The sequence below is a fragment of the Equus przewalskii genome, chromosome 17 (assembly GCF_037783145.1).
Source record: "Equus przewalskii isolate Varuska chromosome 17, EquPr2, whole genome shotgun sequence".
Classification (NCBI taxonomy): domain Eukaryota; kingdom Metazoa; phylum Chordata; class Mammalia; order Perissodactyla; family Equidae; genus Equus; species Equus przewalskii.
The window spans coordinates 80,767,078-80,786,584 of NC_091847.1; the positions used below are offsets into that span (position 1 = coordinate 80,767,078).

The 19,507-nt window shown below is 38.2% G+C and overlaps 2 protein-coding genes across 26 annotated transcripts in view; one reads left to right on the plus strand and one right to left on the minus strand.

The window, feature by feature from the left end:
* CREB1 (cAMP responsive element binding protein 1) overlaps positions 1-11,162 on the plus strand; it is a 63,221-nt gene extending 52,059 nt beyond the window's left edge. For 6 of the 16 annotated variants that reach the window (XM_070581800.1, XM_070581802.1, XM_070581806.1 and 3 more), the window contains one exon: positions 4,958-11,162. In XM_070581800.1, coding sequence (XP_070437901.1) covers positions 4,958-5,102 — 145 coding nt within the window. In that variant the 3' untranslated portion in view covers positions 5,103-11,162. The remainder of the gene's footprint in view (positions 1-4,957) is intronic. The other 10 variants (XR_011528888.1, XR_011528893.1, XR_011528891.1 and 7 more) reach the window with 6 other exon arrangements.
* Positions 1-19,507, minus strand: part of METTL21A (methyltransferase 21A, HSPA lysine) — a 35,746-nt gene that overhangs the window by 6,324 nt on the left and 9,915 nt on the right. For 2 of the 10 annotated variants that reach the window (XM_070581798.1, XM_008516897.2), the window contains exons 4-5: positions 17,680-17,996; positions 11,759-12,322 (exon numbers count right to left, since the gene is read on the minus strand). The exons of 3 other annotated variants lie outside the window; for them this stretch is intronic. In XM_070581798.1, the coding sequence (XP_070437899.1) occupies positions 12,077-12,322; positions 17,680-17,996 (563 nt within the window). In that variant the 3' untranslated portion in view covers positions 11,759-12,076. Of the gene's footprint in view, positions 1-11,758; positions 12,323-13,692; positions 14,537-16,375; positions 17,997-19,507 lie in introns of those variants that run through there. 5 more of the 10 variants (XR_011528887.1, XM_070581793.1, XM_070581792.1 and 2 more) reach the window with 4 other exon arrangements.

A 19,507-nucleotide genomic window follows, 5' to 3' on the forward strand; every position in this document is an offset into this window, starting at 1 on the left:
AAATCAAGACGTAACTATATGCTATCTGCAAGAATCTCACTTCAAATATAAAGACATAGATAGGTTACAAGGAAAAGGATGGAGAAGAATATACCATGCAAATAGTAATCAAAAGGAAGCTGGAACATTGTCAGGGTTAAGGACGGATATTGTATCATGATAAAGGGGTCAGACCTCTAAGAAGACATAGTACTTCTACATGTGTTTGCTAATAGAACTTCATACATGAGGCCAAAGCTGATGGAACTAAAAGGAGAAAGGACCAAGCCATAATTATAGGTGAAGACTTTGGCACCCTTCTCAGTGAGGACAGAAAATAAAGATATAGAAGACCTGAATGATATTATCAACCAATTACACCTATTTGACATTTATATGACACTTGTTAATTTAAGAGAATGGGAAAAGTGTGTTCTTGGACCATAAAACATCTGGGAAAATTCCCATTTGTTTGAAAATTAAATAAATATTAAGCATTTCTAAATCTCTAGGTCAAAAAGGAAATCTCAAAGGAAATAAACTTTTTGAACTGAATGCAAATGAAAATATGGCAAAAATTTGTGAGATGGGGCTCAATCAAAGAAAGTCTTAAATCAGTCATCAGTGTCAGGGGTTGGCAAACCGCACCTCGTTCACTCCCTGTTTTTATAAGTAAAGTTTTATTGGAACACAGCCATGCTCATTTCATTATGTATTACCCATGGCTGCTTTCATCCAACACCACCAGAGTTAAGTAGTTGTGACAGAGCCCATTTGGTCCGCAAGCCTAAAATATTTACAATCTGGCCCTTTACAAAACTTCGCCAACCTAACTTCCATCTTAAGAAACTAGAAAAAGAAGAGCAAATTGAAAATTGGTTGTTAAAAAATCAATACAATTGGTAAACAACTTTGAAAGCAAAAGAGAAAACAAGTAGTAAGGAAGAATTGGCGATGCTGAAGAAGGAAAGAAGTGAAACAGAATAAAAGTATCAAATTGAGGCAAAGAATTAGTTCAGTAAATGAAGGAGGAGGATGTTGAAACATTATGTGAAAGAACTTTTTTCTGAAAATGTCTGTCAAATTGATTTCAGAATTTATAGGCCATCTGTCTACAACAATCCTTAGAATCATAAAATCCTATTTCTGTGCTGGAGACATCAGAGGTCGATTTAATCTTTACACCATGTCCTCAGACTAATCCTCTGGGAGGGTCCTTTCATTCTCTTCTGTTCTTAAAATTACTTACAAATTTTTGACAAGCTTGAAGAAGCATTCTCCAAAATAAAGATTTCTTTAAATTTTTTATATTTAAAGTTTATTTGGATTTTTTATTCTACTCCAAAATATAGTAATGCCTGTTTTACTGTGAAACTGCTTGCCACCCCTCTGCCCTGTCACTTGTAACAGGTACTTTCAATGACGTGCCACATTTATTTCCTGGTTATGCATAAACCTTAATACAAAGCTAACCATGTTGGTTTGGGACATTTTGATTCGTCCTTTTTGTTTCTTTGGTTGGGTTTTTTTGTTTAAACAGATGAGGAAACAGTCCTTGAATGGGAAGGGACCTGCTGGAAGCAACACAACTAACTGTGCCTAACTTGAGCATCATTCTGCAAGACAGTGTTACTTGAAATTTATTCCCCCAAAAAAGTATTGTACAGTCAAATTCCACTTGGGACATGCTACAAAGAATTCCTCTTTGGAGAGAGTCTCAGCTCACCTTAGCATATTGAAAGGATCCATGAGGTTTTGCATTAAAGAAATAAGTTAATTTTCTTAGCTTAGTATTTCTTTTTTTTTCCCCTTCCTTTGAGAAGCATATATTTTAATCTTTCACAACACTATAGTATACTGATTTTGGTGGAACAAAGCTGGGAGACCTAACCTATGGGATCATATTAGTTTAACTTTGGAAACTTGGGTGTAGACGTAGCACTCATATAGGAACTTGTGGACTGTAAATTCTCAAGGGATGGCGAGGAGAACGCAGAGGAAACAAGATTAGTCGGCCCTGGCTGAAATTAGATTTGTAAGTGTACATACATCCTTCCTGCTTTCTATAGTGTTGGAGTTCACCACATACAGAATATCCAGATTGACTTCTGAATCATCCCCACGGTCATTATTTAGATCTCTCTGTGCCTCACAGAGCTTCTTGGCTTGTCTTCACTGTTCATTGGAATGTTGGGCCATTTTTAAAACCATTTCCAAAAAATTTTCTCCAGTGGTAGAGTGATACAGTGGATCATGTATTGTCCATGTCTCTCTATCATGGATAATACAACATTAGGTGCCATTTTCTTAATTCCAAGAAATGCTCCTTTTTTCCTGAGCTGATGGGCTATGTGGGGATGAAGACATTAATGGAATTATAATGTACCACCACTTGAGTTATCGAGAAATAATAATAACTAGCACATATATAGCATTTACAGAATGCCACCCACTATTTTATGTGTTTTTCATCTGTCAGCTCCGTTAATCCTCATAAAACTTCTGAGGTAGATCACATGATCCTGTTTTACAGTCAGGAAACTGAGGTGAAGTAATTTGCATGTGGTCACATACTTGGTAAGGCGTAGCAGCACTTAAACGAAAGAATCTGACACTGAAGATACTGCTCTCAACTGCTGTACTACACTGCCACTGTTGTAAGTGAGGGGTTGTAAACTGGTGCTTTTTTTCATTTTCTAAAGAAAGACTTGGAACTTTTTTGCTTTCAACTGTTATGTTCATTCAACAATAAGTACTTACCTTGTGCCAGGCCCTGTGCTAGTGACAGAGGGTATTAAAGAAAGATTTACTCGCATAGAACTAAAAAAACCATTTACTAATTTAGACTTAGTAGCTCACCGAAAGATTTTTATTTTTAATGTTAGATTTTCTTAAAATAATTTTTTAATTTTTAATTGTGGTAGAAAACATAAAATTTCCAATCTTAACCTTATTAAGTGTACAGTTCAGTAGCGCTAAGTATATTCACATTGTTGTACAACAGATCTCCAGAACTTTTTCATCTTGCAAAATTGAAACTCTGTTAAGTAAACAATGCCCCTCATTTCCTCCTCCCCCCAGTCCTTGGCAATCCCCATTCTACTTTCTGTTTCTATGAGTTTGACTAATTTAGATACTTCATGTAAGTGAAATCATACAGTATCTGTCCTCTTGTGACGGGCTTATTTTACTTAGCATAATATCCTCAAGGTTCATCTATGTTGTAGGTGTGACAGGATTTCCTTCTTTTTATGGCTAATATTATTCCATTGTATGTATATACCACATTTTTATTATTTATTCATCTGTTGATGGGCATTTGAGTTACTTCTACCTCTTGGCTATTGTGAATAATGCGGTTGTGAAGACAGGTATGCAAATCTCTCTTCAAGTTGTTGTTAGTGCCATTAAGTCGATTCCATCTCCTAGCAGTCCTGTGTACAGAACCCTGCCCGGTCTTTTTGCATCATCTCACCTTCCAGCACTGTGTCAGACAATGCCCCTCTGCTATTCACAGGGTTTTCCTGGCCAGTGAGTAGCCAGGTCCTTTCTTTTTAGTCTGGAAGCTCCACTGAAACTTGTTGGTATCTGAAATCCTGGTGGCATAGCTTTCAACATCATAGCAACACGAAGCCACCATAGTATGACAACCAGCAGACGGGTGGTGTGGTTCCCTGATGGGGAGATAGATAAACCTGGGCCTCGGCAGTGAGAGCACCAGATCTTAACCACCAGACCCCCAGGTCTGGCTCCATCTCTTTGAGATCCTGCTCTAAATTCTTTTGGATATATACCCAAAAGTGGGATTGCTGGATCATATGGTAATTCTATTTTTAATTTTTTGAGGTATCACCATAGTGTTTTCTATAGTGGCTGCACCATTTTACATTCTCACCACAGTGCACAAGGGTTCAGATTTCTTCACATCCTTGTCAACATTTGTTATTTGCTGTTTGGAATTTTGGGATTTTTTTTTTTTTAGTAGTAACCATCCTAATGGGTGTGAGGTGATACCTCATTTTGGTTTTGGTTTGCATTTCTCTAATGATTAGTGATATTGAGCATCTTTTTTATAAGCTTGTTAGTCATTTGTATATCTTCTTTGGCGCAATGTCTTTTCAAGTCCTTGACCATTTTTTAATCAGGTTATTTTCTTGTTGAGTTGCAGGAGTTCTTTGTATATTCTCCATATTAACTCTCATCAGATGTATGATTTGCAAATATTTTCTCCCTTTCCGTAGGGGGTTGATTTTCACTCTGTTGATTGTGTCCTTTGATGTACAGAACTTTTTAAGTTTGATGTAGTACCATTTATTTATTTTTGGTTTTATTGCCTGTGCTTTTGGTGGCATAACCAAGAAATCACTGCCAAATTCAGTGTCTTGAAGCTTTTCCTCTATGTTTTCTTCTAGAAGTTTTATAGTATTTGACAGGTCTTTAATCCATTTTGAGTTAATTTTTATATACAGTGTTAGGTAAGGGTTCAACTTCATTCTTTTTCGTGTGGATATCCAGTTTTCCCAATGTCACTTACTGAAGAGACTGTTGTGTTACATTTTTTTTTAATGCCCTGAAATGATGAGTTTGTGAGATTTTTCTATTTAAAAGATGTTTTTCACACTGAAATTGTCTTATTATTTTCTTGGTTACTGTTATTGATAGAAGTTCCAGTTTTATAGGTATGATGCTGAACATTTTAATAAACAGTGATAGATGTAATTTTTAAGTGCTTGTTCAGCCCTTTTGGTTGGTTAGGGGTTTTCATGTTTGTTTTTTTTAAATCAACCTTCTATGGTATATTAAAATTTTATATAAGGTACTTTCCAAGTCATTCTGTATATTTTTTTTCAAATGCCCAGTCTATATTAAAATGTTTGTTGCTTTGAGCTAATTCTCTAAAAAAAATGTACTGTGTCTAACCCAAAATAAATGATAGAGAAGTGCTGCATAATCTTTCCTGTCCTTTTTTTGCTTGTAGGGAAGCAGCACGAGAATGTCGTAGAAAGAAGAAAGAATATGTGAAATGTTTAGAAAACAGAGTGGCAGTTCTGGAAAACCAAAACAAGACACTGATTGAGGAGCTAAAAGCACTTAAGGACCTTTACTGCCACAAATCAGATTAATTTGGGATTTAAATTTCGCCTGTTATGGTGGAAAAAGAACTGGCTTGGCCACAACCAGAGAGACAAAATAAACATTTTATTTTCTAAACATTTCTTTTTTTCTATGCGCAAAACTGCCTGAAAGCAACTACAGAATTTCATTCATTTGTGCTTTTGCATTAAACTGTGAATGTTCCAACACCTGCCTCCACGTCTCCCCTCGAGAAATTTTCAGCACCAGGAATCATGAAGAGACTTCTGCTTTTTACCCCCTGCCCTCGTCAAAAAGTAATAATTTGCTTACTTGTAAATTGATGGGGGAAATGAGGAAGAGAAAATCTTTTTTTAAATGATTTCAAGGTTTGTGCTGAGCTCCTTGATTGCCTTAGGGACAGAATTACCCCAGCCTCTTGAGCTGAAGTAGTGTGTGGGCCGCAGGCATAAAGTAAGTAAGGTGCAATGAAGAGGTGTTGATTGCCAAATTGACACGTTTTCACATTTTCATTGTGAATTATGGAAAATTGTTGAGACGTACCCTCTAAAAAGGAATTATAGTGTGGTGTTGAAGAAATTAAGAATGAATTTGGAGTGTTTTCTATGTACATTCTCTTCTTCAGTACTGAAAACTTGTCCTTGGTTCTTAAAAACATTCTGTATTAACTAGAGCTCTTCCATAGGGCAGTTGTTGATTCTTAATTCAGTTCTGTAGGGGTTCAACATTTTTGAATACATTAAAAGAAGTAACCAACGAATGAAAGAGCATGGTATTTGAATTTTAAATTAAATCAAAGTAAATAAGATTACAAAGCTTGTTTTAGTTAGTACTAAATTCTTAGTAAAAAGATGCTCATTAGTAAACCAACCCCTTGAGTTATATAACAAGGTTTTTAAATAAATGTTTTTGTCATCGCCTTCAAAAATAATTATATTGTCACTCATTTACTTAAAAGGATATTTTGAATTAAACTGTTCCCATTTGCACTTAGGTTATACCACCAACAGAAAGCCTTCAAGAGGCTAAATAAAGCAAAGTGATATATTGTTTATAAAATGTTATGTGTTGTAGAAAAATACTAATTTTAAATCTTTTCCATATTAACGTACTTTAACAGAATATCTCTAGTGAATTTTTAATGAAAGAAATTGTAAGGATCTAGTTCTAAAAAGTACAGTATTAGATGTGCACAAGGAAAGTAATTTTCTTCAGACATATTTGAGTGACTGCTGTACTACAATATTTGGATTGTCATTCTTGCAAAACATTTTTTTTCTTCTAAAAAGGATAATTATGCTTTAGCTTTCCAATACGCTATATAGCCTTTGTCATTCTATAAGCTACCTGTTTGAACTCCCAACCAGAACAGTCTGTATTCGTATTATCATACATTGTTTCCAGTACTCCTTTTAATGTTAACTACTCATTTATTCACTAAACCTGGTAAATGTAAAAGTTACCCTTTAAAAGAAAAATAAGACTAAGGTGGATTTATAAAATAAGAGACTGACATAATGTTGGATATAATTTCTCATTTGAGAAGGTTATTCCTTTTAAAAGAGAGTCTAGAAAATTAATGTTTTATATTTGGTCATGGTTTATTTGAAAAAGTTAAGTTTGTTAATTGTGTTAACAAAATATGCAAATATAGGTATTAATTATTGGGTTCATTTTGAAAAGTAAGATGTTTAATTAATATTTGTACATGGTTTATTTTTGTTTGTAACAAGCCATTGTCTTTTTTCAAGGATGAACAGAGTTTATGAAGGAGCATCATTCTAAGAATTGGGTGATGTAGTCTTATATGTGGACAGTTCACCAGATTCTCAAGAAGGCTTTCAAAGGACTATAAAGTTTGGTGTTATCTGCTGAGCTAATGGGGAAAGTTACAGCATAAAAATTATTTGTATACCAACATAGGTATCTCATTTTCCAAAACTGGTTTGACAGAAACCAAGCAAAATCACAAATATGCTCACAAATTAGAATTCTTTCTTAATGAGTCAAATTGTCAAAATTTAACATTTTGAATGTCATACGCTTTATAAATGAAAATTGCCTAGTATTTAGTAAGTTGTGTTCTCTCCTCTGAAGTTGAACGTTTTTCAAAAGTTGGGGCATTCTTATTCAATTAGGAAGTTGGTGGTCCTCTTTAGTCCCTGATAAGGCAGTCACATCCATATTAGCTGGTTGGATTTTTAAGTTAACTAAGACCAGGTCCTTTGTACCTGAGGATGATTGCACTGGTTTGAAGTCAGCTACTTAATGATGAGGTAAGAAGCATATTCTCTTGCTAAAACTGTTTTAGACCCTTGGAGAGACTTGAAGATTTCAGTTTATACAGATAGAAATTAAGCCCCTTTTGTGCAGACATTTTTTTTTTAATGAGAATTGGAGAAAGGTGTTTGTTTTTAAGCATGCAACTTTGAGAACCTTTATTAAGAAAATGACAATTTTTTTAAAAAACCTTGTAGCCAAGAACATATGTGGCCATGTTATAAATGTTTTTTCTCTCCTTATTGGCCAAAAGGGAATGAAAATGTCATCATAGGAATCTGTACATAATGCTACTGATTTGCTTAGAAATAGCAAGTTTGGTATCGCTCACTTTGCAAATATAGGGCCATGTGGCACTTTTATCTATAGGACAGATGAACTCTAATAAAAACGAAGTGGGAGGGGTTTATTTTTGATATATTGCTCTTATAAGTTTTCAAGCTTTGATAGTGTTTAACTGAAAAGTGGTTTAGAAAGGGCTAGATCCAATGTGTTCACGTTATTAAAAAATTGATACCAGATGTAATTTTAAGTTCATTCTTTTTCAAACTCAAGTACCGTATTGGCAACCATAACATTGTCATAGGTGCTCTGTTCATTTAGATATTCTTGGGGGGGGAAATGGCATTTGTATAATATATGTGTACATATATATATATACATACAGTATATAATCTGAAGCTCTGAGAGCTTTTAAGTCAGGAATGCTGAGTATTATAGTATATTGAGGTCAGATGAAATTTTACATTTTTGCGTGTTCTAGTGCATCCCTTTTGGTAGTTTCTTGGACTGCATTACTACAGCACTCATGATTGATTTTTATCTTCTAATTTTCTTCCAAGTATTTTATTTCTTTTCATTGTTTTTTTCCTTTGGCTTGATACTTTTAAATGTTACTAGTCACTTGAAAACTACCCCCCCAAAAGTATTTGGTTTTTATGCTTTGTCTTTGGCAGCTATAACAGTGGTAAGAGAATTTTGAAGATACCTTCTAAAAGGTACCACTGATTTTTCAAAAATCATCTTGGGGGAGGAATTTTGATGTTTTCATTTGAGCAGGGATTTTTGTCAGAAAATGTGTTTTGATGGTGTCAGCAGGAGTGCTAGTATCTGAAAGCACCATAGCAGTTGGCAGTTTGTCCACCTGGCTGAAGTCCATCTGTGTCTCTCAGGCCTAATCCCTATATCACTGACTGTTTGGGCGACATGTGGAATCATACAAAGGCTTAGGAAGAATTCAAACACAAGTGTGTTTGAACCAGGATGCTTTTACTTACTTGAAGTGACTTCAATCTAGATTGTTTCTTTTCATTTTTAATGTTTTTCATTCTGTGATCAACTACAGTCAGCTGTTAGCATATATTGGTCTCTTTATTTTGACGATCAAAAAGGCTGCTTCGTTTTGCAGGATTAAATAAGACTAATATCTTAAAGTTAAGATTTTGAATTAAAATGAGTTTTAGAAACAGTGGTTATACACCTTTTCAGTTATTTTCAAGAGACTTTGTTTCTTTTGTAGCCCTGAAAACTGTTGGTATCTTGTTTGCCATTGACCTAATACAAAAGTTGTATATTTACTTGGATTATATTTACATTATATTCTTTGTAAATCTTTGGTGTAACTTGCACTTTTAAAAATGACCCAGTGTGGGTATTAGCAACTTGAGAAATTCCCTCATCAATTAATTGTCAACTGACTTTTCATGTCTTTCTCCTCTCTTCAAATCATGTGACTTTTTAATGGAAGCTATTCATTGATTAAAATATTTTAGCACCTAAAGGCTAGCCTTATAAATAGCTGTAAAAGAAAAATATCAGGAAATTAGATTTGACTAGCCCAGCTGATTAAAAGATGGGTTCGAACCCTATCTTTTTCATCATGGATAAAGAGAGCAGGAAAAGCAACTCAAGTGAGTAAATATTTATTTCTGATTTTAAATGAGACACTATCCTCACCCCAACATTAATACTGTCTATAGGATGCCAAGATATCCATGAATTTGTCCAGAACAGTAAAAGATTTTTCAGGGCAGTGAATTATGGTCATCATGGAGACCACATATAATCATTTGACTAAATTCTTTTCACTGTAATTTGGCTTTGTTAACATCAAAGAAATAATGGCTAAATCTAACTGATCCCAGGTGAGGAAGAGGAAGAGAAGTGTGCTTAGTAAGCCTGTAGGTGAAGAGTCGTGGGATAATTTGCTCACTGAGTTGTACAAAGCACAACTAGAGCTTTTTGTCGGGTGGCTCACATACATCTTGAATACTTTTAAGTTGATGTGTTGACTTTTGAGTTGACTGCACAGTCGCTGTATGTATTAGGAACTGGTTTCCTTGACTCTAGAATCAATGGCTGGGAGAGGCACTAATCCCTGAGGGGTGGACATATCATGAAGCCGAGTCAGTATGGAAGAATTTCAAATAAATCAAACAGGGTGCTGAAGTTCCATCTGTCTCATCTGCTTATGATAAGTTCTTGTGATTAGTGAATGTAGCTTAAGCCTTTGTATGTGTCCTCAGGGGGCAGACAGACTTTAAGAGGGACCAGATACCATTTGAATGGAGGGATTATATTTCAGGTGTTTTAGCTTGAAATTTATTTTTTAAAAAAATAAAAATAAAAAAAAAAGAAAAGCCTGTGAAGCATGTCGATATTATTAACAGGAAGAGTTGTTTAGCACAGAGAGAAAACATTGACCTGTCTGCATTCTGGTTCTGTGGGTGCAGGTCCTGGCTGGGTATAACGTGATACATTTGAATTAATCTCACCAGCAAGTAAAAGGAAAATGAACGACCTTCAGGAAGTGTCTTTGAAAAGGGTCGAACAGTAGGAAATTCAAATTTTATCTACTTCATACAGGCATTAATACTTGCCTATAGAAATGCAGCATTTCCAAGCTTCTGTCTGAGGAGCTTCTCAGAGATGTGAGAGTAAATCTGACATGGTTTAGAACCGGTAGGGAGGAAGAGCGCCCCGGTGGGTGGAGGTCTCCTGTCAGCTGGCCAAGCGGGAGGGCCTGCTGTTGTGTTTGGGAGGGCTATTTTCCTGTGTTTCTAAAACTGAATTGGTAAATGCTTTATAGACCTACTTTCATCCAGGTGCCACTCCAAGTTGTGTATGTAATAAAATTATTTATATAACAAGTGGGAAATAATTTGTCAGCATTTTTCTGTGAGTATAGATTAGGGATGGCAAAGAAGAGTGCTAGTTAGCAGTTTTCCATGTAAAGTTGTCCCCGACTGATTTGTCCACGTCAGTTGTCATCCTCACCTAAAAAAGGAATTATTTCTAACCTAGATGTATCACTTGAAACTTTTTAGAAACAAAATAATCAGGGAAGTTTCTAGAAAGAAAGCTGTTTTTTTTGTTTTGTTTTTTCCTTGAGGATTGGGGTAAAGAATACCTCCCCCCAAAACTATCAGCACAAACAGGGTATTGATTTTTTAACTCTGATGTTGCTATTAGAGTTGAATACTAAATAAATAATTATAATGAGGGAAATTCCCTACATTCTAGAAACATCCCTGTTTTAATTTTTTTACCTAAATCTTTTGTGCTTTATCTGTGTAAAGAGAAAAAAATGTACCGAGTTATAATGCATTTTATTAACACTATGTACATATTAGCTGCTTTGTGTTCACAATGGTAGCAATTGCTTTGTACATTAAAGTGATCCTTGTGAATTTGTGAAATATTGTCATAAAGTGCTTTTTCTTACTGTAATCTTTGTGGTATCAACTGTCATAATGCCCTTTTTACACAAACATTTATGTGCAGTCACATAAACATGCTTTTTAAATCTCTGTAAGTCTCTTTTTTGGGGATGGGATCTCTATATTTTGATTTTTGGTAATAGTGTTAAGCTATATTTTCTTGGTTTGTTAAATGAGCAAAAGTTATGTTAGACTATATCACAAGCTTGTGTTGCATAGCAATGGAAAACTAATTCAAGCAACAAGAATATACCTTCAGTTACTTGATTTTACTATATTCCTAATTTTTAGCACAAGATTTCTTTCTGCAGTAAGGCTGAACAATGCCCATTTGAAGATTTGGAGATGTTACTGCCCTATTGAGACAACCAATGGGAGACATGACCGGCTGTCTCGATGTCATAAAATGCCGTTTGCATTGGAAGAACAAGAATAGATAACTTTTCAGGTCCCCGTGTAATTCTGAAGTTCTATGAGCATATCATAAAAGGGAAGGAAAGGGGAGGGGATGTGGTTAATCTGCTCTTTAATGAAAGCATAAGAATGAGAGACTCTCCTATACTGTTGAGTCAACTGCTGAAGATAAGCAGTCACATTTATTCTAAAGTACTTCTTTAAAATTGCCATGATGTGTTTGTTAAGCTTGTTAGACTTGTATTGAAGGAGTTACTTGAATTTCCTTTCTTTTCTTCTACAAAGAGTGACCACGTAATTTATTGTACAAACTGAGACAGTGCTGAGAGTGAAAGGCTGACATAAATTACATGGGGACAGTAGGCGCAAACAAGGACTGTGCTGAGCAAACCAGGCCCTAGAGTCACCCTACTTGCAAGCCGTGTTCAGGTGCTTGGACCTCAAAAAGCACAGCATGCCTGCCTTCTCTTCAGCCACGTTTGCTGTTGCTTATCATTTCACAGATACTGAGGACACACTTCTTGGCCTGAAAAGTCCCTGTCCTCGCACTGACACACAGCCAAGGCAGTAATTCTCACGTTTATACAGTTTCATCCCTGAGCTCCAGACTCACCATGGAACAGAGGTCCAAAACAACTTCTCATTTCTCCTCTAAACCTGTTCTTCAGCTGGTTTTCCCTCTTGTGGATGAGGCCACTATCCGGGACACTGCTTAAGGCAAAAGCCCAGAAAGGCCCCGCCTCGGTCAGTGTTCCCCTTCCTCCCAGTGTGCACGTAATCTCCACATCTTTCTTACGTACGTTGACCAGACTGGGGCTTGGAATTCTCGTGAGGGCCTAGCAAGTGAAATGGAAACAATTTCCAGTTTGAATGCTATTTTTTTTTGTTTTCAGCTGAAGTACAACCACATAACAAAACTGACCATTTTTAAATGAACTGAGCGGCATTTAGCGCATTCACAGTGTTGTGCCATCACCGCCTCTATCTAGTTCCAAAACACTTCCATCACTACCAAGTAAGACCCTGTACCCATGACAGAGTGACTCTCCATTGCCCCTCCCTCCAGCCCCTGGCAACCACCAGTCTGCTTTCTGTTTCTACAGATTTACCTATTCCAGATATTTCATATAAATAGACTTGGGCCGGCCCCATGGCTGAGTGGTTAAATTCACAGGCTCTGCTTTGGCAGCCTAGGGTCTCGCTGGTTTGGATCCTGGGCATGGACATGGCACCACTCATCAGGCCATGCTGAGGCAGCGTCCCACATAGCACAACCAGAGGCACTCACAACTAGAGTATGCAACTACGTACTATGGGGCTTTGGGGAAGAAGAGGAAAAGAAAAAAAAAGATTGGCAACAGATGTTAGCTCAGGTGCCAATTTTTTAAAAAATTCAATAGACTCACGACATGACCTTTTGTGACTGGCTTCTTTCACTTAGCATAATGTTTTTGAGGTTCTTCCACATTGTAACATTCGTCAGTAATTCATTGCTTTTTATGACTAATATTCCAGTGTAACTACATAGGCCACAGCTTGTCTGTTCACCCACTGATGGACATTTGGATTATTTCCACTTTTTGGCTGCTGTGAATAGTGCTGCTATGAACATCCATGTACGAGTATTTGTCTCAGTCCCTGTTTTCCGTTCTTTCGGATGTCTACCTAGGAGTGGAAAGCTGGGTCACATGGTGATCCAATGTTAACTTCTTGAGGAACTGTCAGACTTATCAGCTGCTGCATTTTACCTTCCCACCAGTGATGTATGAGGGCTCTGATTTCTCCATATCCTGGTTGACACTTGTGATTTTGCTTTTTAATTATAGCCATCCTAATGGGTGTGAAGTGGTATCTCATTGTGGTTTTGATTTGCAATTCCTTATTGGCTAATGATGTCTAGCCTCTTTTCATGTGTTTGTGGGCTGTTTGTATATCTTCTTTGGAGAAATGCCTGTTCAAGTTCTTTGTTCATTTTTCAGTGGAGTTGTTTTTTGTTGAGTTTTCTGGGTTCCTTAGATATTCTGGATACTAGACCCTTACCAGATAATATGATTTGCAAATATTTTCTCCCATTCTGTTTTCTTTTCGCTTTCTTGATAATGTTCTCACCCTTACTAATTTTTAACTTACTTTTTTTAAGTAACATGTATATTTGGAAAAAACTAAACTATAAATGGGCGAGCAGTAAGAAGCGGTTTCTCAGGTATGCTTTTAGCGACAATTTGTGCATAGACACACAAGTCTAAGGTACATCCGCCTCCCTCCCCCTTTTTTACATGAACGGTGCTTTTTTCCACTGAACGTGTGTTGGCAGTAGTTCTTCAGTCCACGTACACCCGCGTCAGTCCTTCCCACAGGCGTGCATGTCCCAGCGTCTGGATGCATCACGGCTGATTTAACCTGTACCCTTTATGGACATTCAAGCTGTTTGAAACTTTTGACTGTTAAAGATAGACACAAGATAGTGTGGACACACACAAGCTAGTGTATCTCCAGGATAGACACCGAGAAGTGGAAATTATTAAGTATGGTTTTCATATTTAGAGGTTGTTTCCTAAGCAGCATTAAGAATCTGCTAAATTAATAAAAATATCACGTCGGTTAGTATTTTTAATGTCAAACTTCACAGTCTATGTGTGTGTTGTTTTAGGAAGAAAAATCAGAAGTGGCAGAACCAGCCTTACACCAGGCAGGCCTCCCCTTGGCTCTGCTGCGCTGCTTTCCCGTTCCCCCTCAGAAACCGTTCTCAACCAGGAAGCTCAATTCCCAGAAGGCCATCTTCTCTGGTGTTAAATTTTAACCCTTCCCTGCTTGTAGAAAGAAAAGCACAACATGATTTAAGAGTGGGAAGAAAGCTCCAAGCTAACAAATCCTCAGTTTTTAAAGTGACGAAACAGGAGCTGAGGATTGTCAACTGCCCTGGCCTCCTGCAGTCCCGTCAGTTTCCCAGAACAGCCTCTGCTCACGCAGCGCTGCCTCCTCGCTGCAGGACCGCGACACTGTCCAGGTGGAGTTCTGAGAACAGAGGAACTGTGTCTGTTTCTGTGAAACTAAGATAAATCACGTTTCACCAACGATTATGTCAGGCCCTCGATCCAGGGCCTCCCACCAAGACTGATACATGACAGTGATTTCCAAAAGTGCTTTAGAATTTTATTTTTATCTTGATTTAAAAGTTGACAGAAAATGCTTCTTTCAACTACTATGAACTAAAAGCAGAGAGATTAAATGGAATTATGTTGGAGGTGAACCTGCACATAAGTTCATGATAATTTTGTTATTGAGAGTCTGCTTTACATTTTGATATACCTGAGAATTTATTTGTCCCTTAACTTGGACAAGGAGAAATAAAGTGCATAAATTAGACAATTTAGTAAGCAGTTTAATAAGGTAACTCATCTGTAAAGAAATCTGTATTTTTCATGAGTAAATATTTATTGAGCTCCCTTTATGAAGAGGCACTGTGTTAACACTTGAAATATAAAATATGAAGTATAGTCCTTGTCTTCCAGGAGCATAATTTATATTTGGCAAGAGAAAACATTCCAGACGATGTTGTTATTGTGCCTTGAAAGCGTTTTCAATCTAGTGTTCAGTTAATTTAGATAAAGTATTCTGATTGACTAAAATTCTGATCCTTTTGTATGAAGCAATAAGTGTTCCGCTAGAAACTATTTGAATATGGTGCCCGGGCTTCGGATATTTCTATCATGAACTGCAGCAAGATAGACCCGTAAGAGGTAATCTACTAGAAAGCCACAGCGTACTTGGTGGTGGTCATCCTAAGAACCTGGAGTCATACCTGTATCCTAACCTAGCACCTTGGTGGCAGTCCTTGACTTTAATTAGGGACAGTTGATGCCCAGTGCATCACTTAACTGTCCGGCAGTTCAAAGGAGTGGAGCAAGGTGAGGGTCAAGGCTTAGTAAGCAGGTTGGACTAGCTTCTGTCCTTCACTTGAGGACTTAAGGTGCACGTTCATGGCATAAATTAATCCTTTTAACTAAGTGGGAAATGTCACATCTTTGTTGACCTTTCCGCTGGACGCTGTGGCATCCTACCCAGATGCATTCTTTCCCAGCATACACCCCTGAGGTACTCACTGCCCCAGCCTCTGGGAGTGCTGGTGGCTGATGGCTCTCAGCGGAGTCTCTCTCCAGGTCCTGTCTTCACCCCAGGGTTATGCCCCTTGGATCCAATGACTAGTCTACACAGAGAAGGTCCTACCCCCTCGCCTCAGCATGGCCCAGCCGCAGGGCTGGCCCAGCACAATTCTTTCCTGACTGCATCCCAGCCCAGTTTCTTCCTCTTTCCCAGCCCTGCAACTTTTCCTTCCTCAGAGATGTTGGTCTTTCTAAACTTTCTGCACCTCACCTCCATCACTGAGCCTCATTCCCCAGAGAACCTGACCTGTGACAACACTGTAAACCCAGAGCCAAAAAAGATCACGATTTTCACTTAGACAACCATTCTGTTCCTACTGAGTTTTTCTTGCCTTTTCATCTATTTGTAGGAGGAGAAAAAAAATTACCTTCACCCTTATCTGATCCTTAATGTTTCATGACAATGTAAAGTAACCCAGTCACCGCCTGCTTCACTTGGCAGCACATCCGGGCATCCCCGGCCAAAACCATCTAATCCCCATCTCCAAAGCTAGGGATGCTAAAGTAAGAGCCGATTAATGTGCTCATTTTTGATAACCTGCGACCTGGGAGTGGGCTTTCATCACGGTGTCGAGGGCACTGCAGGGCTTTTATTTTATTTGTTTGGAAAGACCTTCCACACTCTTGGCGCAGTACTGGCATTTCATGGATTTGATAAATTATGGATATTTCTATTTCATGTGCATTTATCAGAATTATGTTGAACTGGTACATCACAGGATGCTCTGAACTTTTAATTCACCTTTATTAAAGTAAAAATCTCTATTTAAAATATATGTAGAAAACAGTGTATTGCTATTTTCACATCCAAGATATTCATTAAAAGGTTAAGAGGGAGGCGGAGGTCTTGTTTCTAAGGTTTTACAAAGAAAATCTATATCTAGTACCAAATACCATACTGGGTTATAATATTCTTGTCTAAATTTGTTTAAGCTATTGTTTAAGCTTTTACATCGTTAAAAAAGGGGAGGCCTGTTCAAGTGTGTGACTTCATTCATAAAGCCTATGTCAAAGATAATCATAAAACAACATTCAATCACTTACCCAAAGATCAATACCCTCTAAGTGGAAATTGTCTTTTGCATTCAACACATGTTTGGTTGTGACATTGGTAGTTACTGGAGAGGCAACAAGGAAGGAGGCAGGAACATCCCTGGCCCTGGAGAAGCCCACAGTCTCTGGGGACCACAGACATTGAACAATAATTACAGACCAGGGATGGAGCTGGTGAGAAACCATTGGAGAAAGGGTAAAGCTGCAGGGAAAGACTACAGCTTCCCATTTGAAGAAGATAACTTAAACATAGGACCTGGAGGTCCGAGATCTTAGGTGCTTTCAAAAAGGAACTAAAACTTTATTTTTACCTATTGTTTCTATACCTAAATGAGAACTTAAGCCAAAAAGCATAATATGAGACCTCAGAAAACTCACAACTGGATCTCAAAAAACCAAAAGTATCAGACGTAAATGGGGTAGACGGAGGACTTCTAGAGCATTAACGGCTCAGGGAATGGAGGTTAAACCTTACCGTATATTCCGAGTTAGAAAACTGGGCTAAACACGTATCTCAGAATGTGTTTAAGACAATTTGCGTGATTTAGCCCCACCGAGACAAGGTCACTGACTTGAAGACTCCTGGACGCCAGTCCTTCATCATACCACCAGTGGAAACTGTTCACAGGAGGGAGCAGCATGGGGTACAGAATCAAGAGGAACCAAAGTCCGCACTTTCCTGCCATGTTAACTGAACGTCAGAGTGAGTAGAATATAACTAAAGAGTCAGAGCAATGGAACAAAGTGCTGCCCTGTGTCAAACCGCTCCTGTGCTCGTCCCTTGAGAACCTTTGGGCAAGCTTCTCACACAAGCCATTTCAATAAATACAGTTAGATTCCCCCTTAAGACCTTCACTGACACACCCAATGACAACATTCTTATCAACCACAGCCAACTATAAGTCCTCCCTCTGGCTTCTCTTCTGTGCTTTGTAAATATACACATCTTTTTCAGGATCATAGTGAACCTTACTCACAGTAAATTGCCTCTCCAGCATCGCTAAGAAGTTGCTATCCCGTTCATAGCGAATTCGGCAGGCTAAAAGAATCACGGAGTGGTTGCTACAGAGGTGTTCCAGTGTCTGAAGAAGATCTGTGAATGTTTCTTCTAAATATATGATATCAGCTCCAAGTATCAGGTCAAATTCTCCAGATGAAAAACTCCCCAAATTTTGTCCCCAGGTCAGCTCCTTAACAACAGCTTTGGGTTGGATATGGGGAGGTAAGTTGGCTTGAACGTTTGACTTAAGAAAGTCTAACGCTACTTTTCGATCGGTGATAGTCACGTGAGCACCTGGAAAGTGGGCAGAGAGAAAGTAGGGTGCACATCAGTATGAGTCACGGTAGGGTCAAGTTACAGGGGGGTGGGGGTCTCTAAATAGTCCACCCGATATGCAAAGATCCTGCCCTCCACGGACGGCAGCGTAGATCAGAACGATGACCAGTGGCTCCCGTACTACCTGACGGTGAAAGTGAGGCTTTGGTTTGCGTCCATGACACACCTGCTGTTTGCTGAAGCTGTGCCTATAAAATATGGAGTCCCCAAGTGACAACAAGCTAGCTGATGCTTCTGAACATTTGCAGGCAGGGCTGGCCCACCCCCACAGGTGTCTACCACTGTACTTCACTCATCATTAGGTCACGATCTTCAGGTCAATAGGCCTCAGGGTGAAGAGGAAGCCAATAGTGAAACATCTGGGAGCAAATGACTGTGAAGATGACAGGATACCAAGAACAGGGAAGGCTACTTTCCGGGATTAAAGCTTTAAAAAGAATCAAGGAAGAGATTTAATTGGCCACCAAGAAATCCCTGTCCACCTCTCCTTATGCTGTTATGAAGCAGCCAACTTATATGTATCTATGTAATAAGTACAAATATTGAAAAATGGTAAACTTAGAAATTACTAGATTGTACTAAAATACTGTAGGTTAAAACGTGAGATCATGTTCTCTAAGTGCTAAGTTTCTATGTGCAGCATATAAAACTAACGAGGCAATATTTTATTAATCTGTTTTTGTGGGTTGTTTCCACGAACTAAGAGACCCAAGTTTTTAAACCAATATGGCTGAGAAGACTGAACTGTAGTTACCCTTACGGTGAAGCAACCACATGAGGTCAGCCCTGAAACACCTCATCGACATTGTAGTCACAATATAATGCATGCCATCCTGTTTAGTTTTGGCCCTGTAAATTCTGAATTTTAAAATAATGTTTCATTCTTTCATGAAATTATTTCCATTTGCACCTCTCTTCAGTGTGTCATCTTTATGGGTGATCCCTCAGGACTACAGACCAGCCGAGTGAGCACCACTTCAGCTTATACTTAATGTTTCTTATCCTGACTGGTAGGATTGGGGCAGGGTGTAATTCAACTCACCATTGACAGTCCTGAGTGCGATGCTGGTGAAAATGCTCCAGCTGTTAGATTTCACAAGCACGCGCTGACCACTGACCATTCCCTGCTCGACAGCGTGCTGCTGATGAGCAGAGTTCCTGACACTTCATCTGTCCTGATAAGGGAAATCTCAGCCTTTTCTCGGTTTGACTTAGAACTTTATCTCTAGATTTCTTCACAGTCTACACAGCACTCTGCTGGCAACACTAGAGTAATCTAGTCTTTAGCATGTCGCCTCAGTGTTCATTTTAACAGCCCTTAGATGGAGCCCCTCTCCAATGCCTGTCTCAGGGGTTTCTGACGCTACTTCTAACCTGCTGGGTGTTCCAGGAGTCTTAACAGGATCTTAACGTCAGTTGACGATTCCCCTGTAACATCCATCAATTCTACAAATATCTAAGTGGCTACC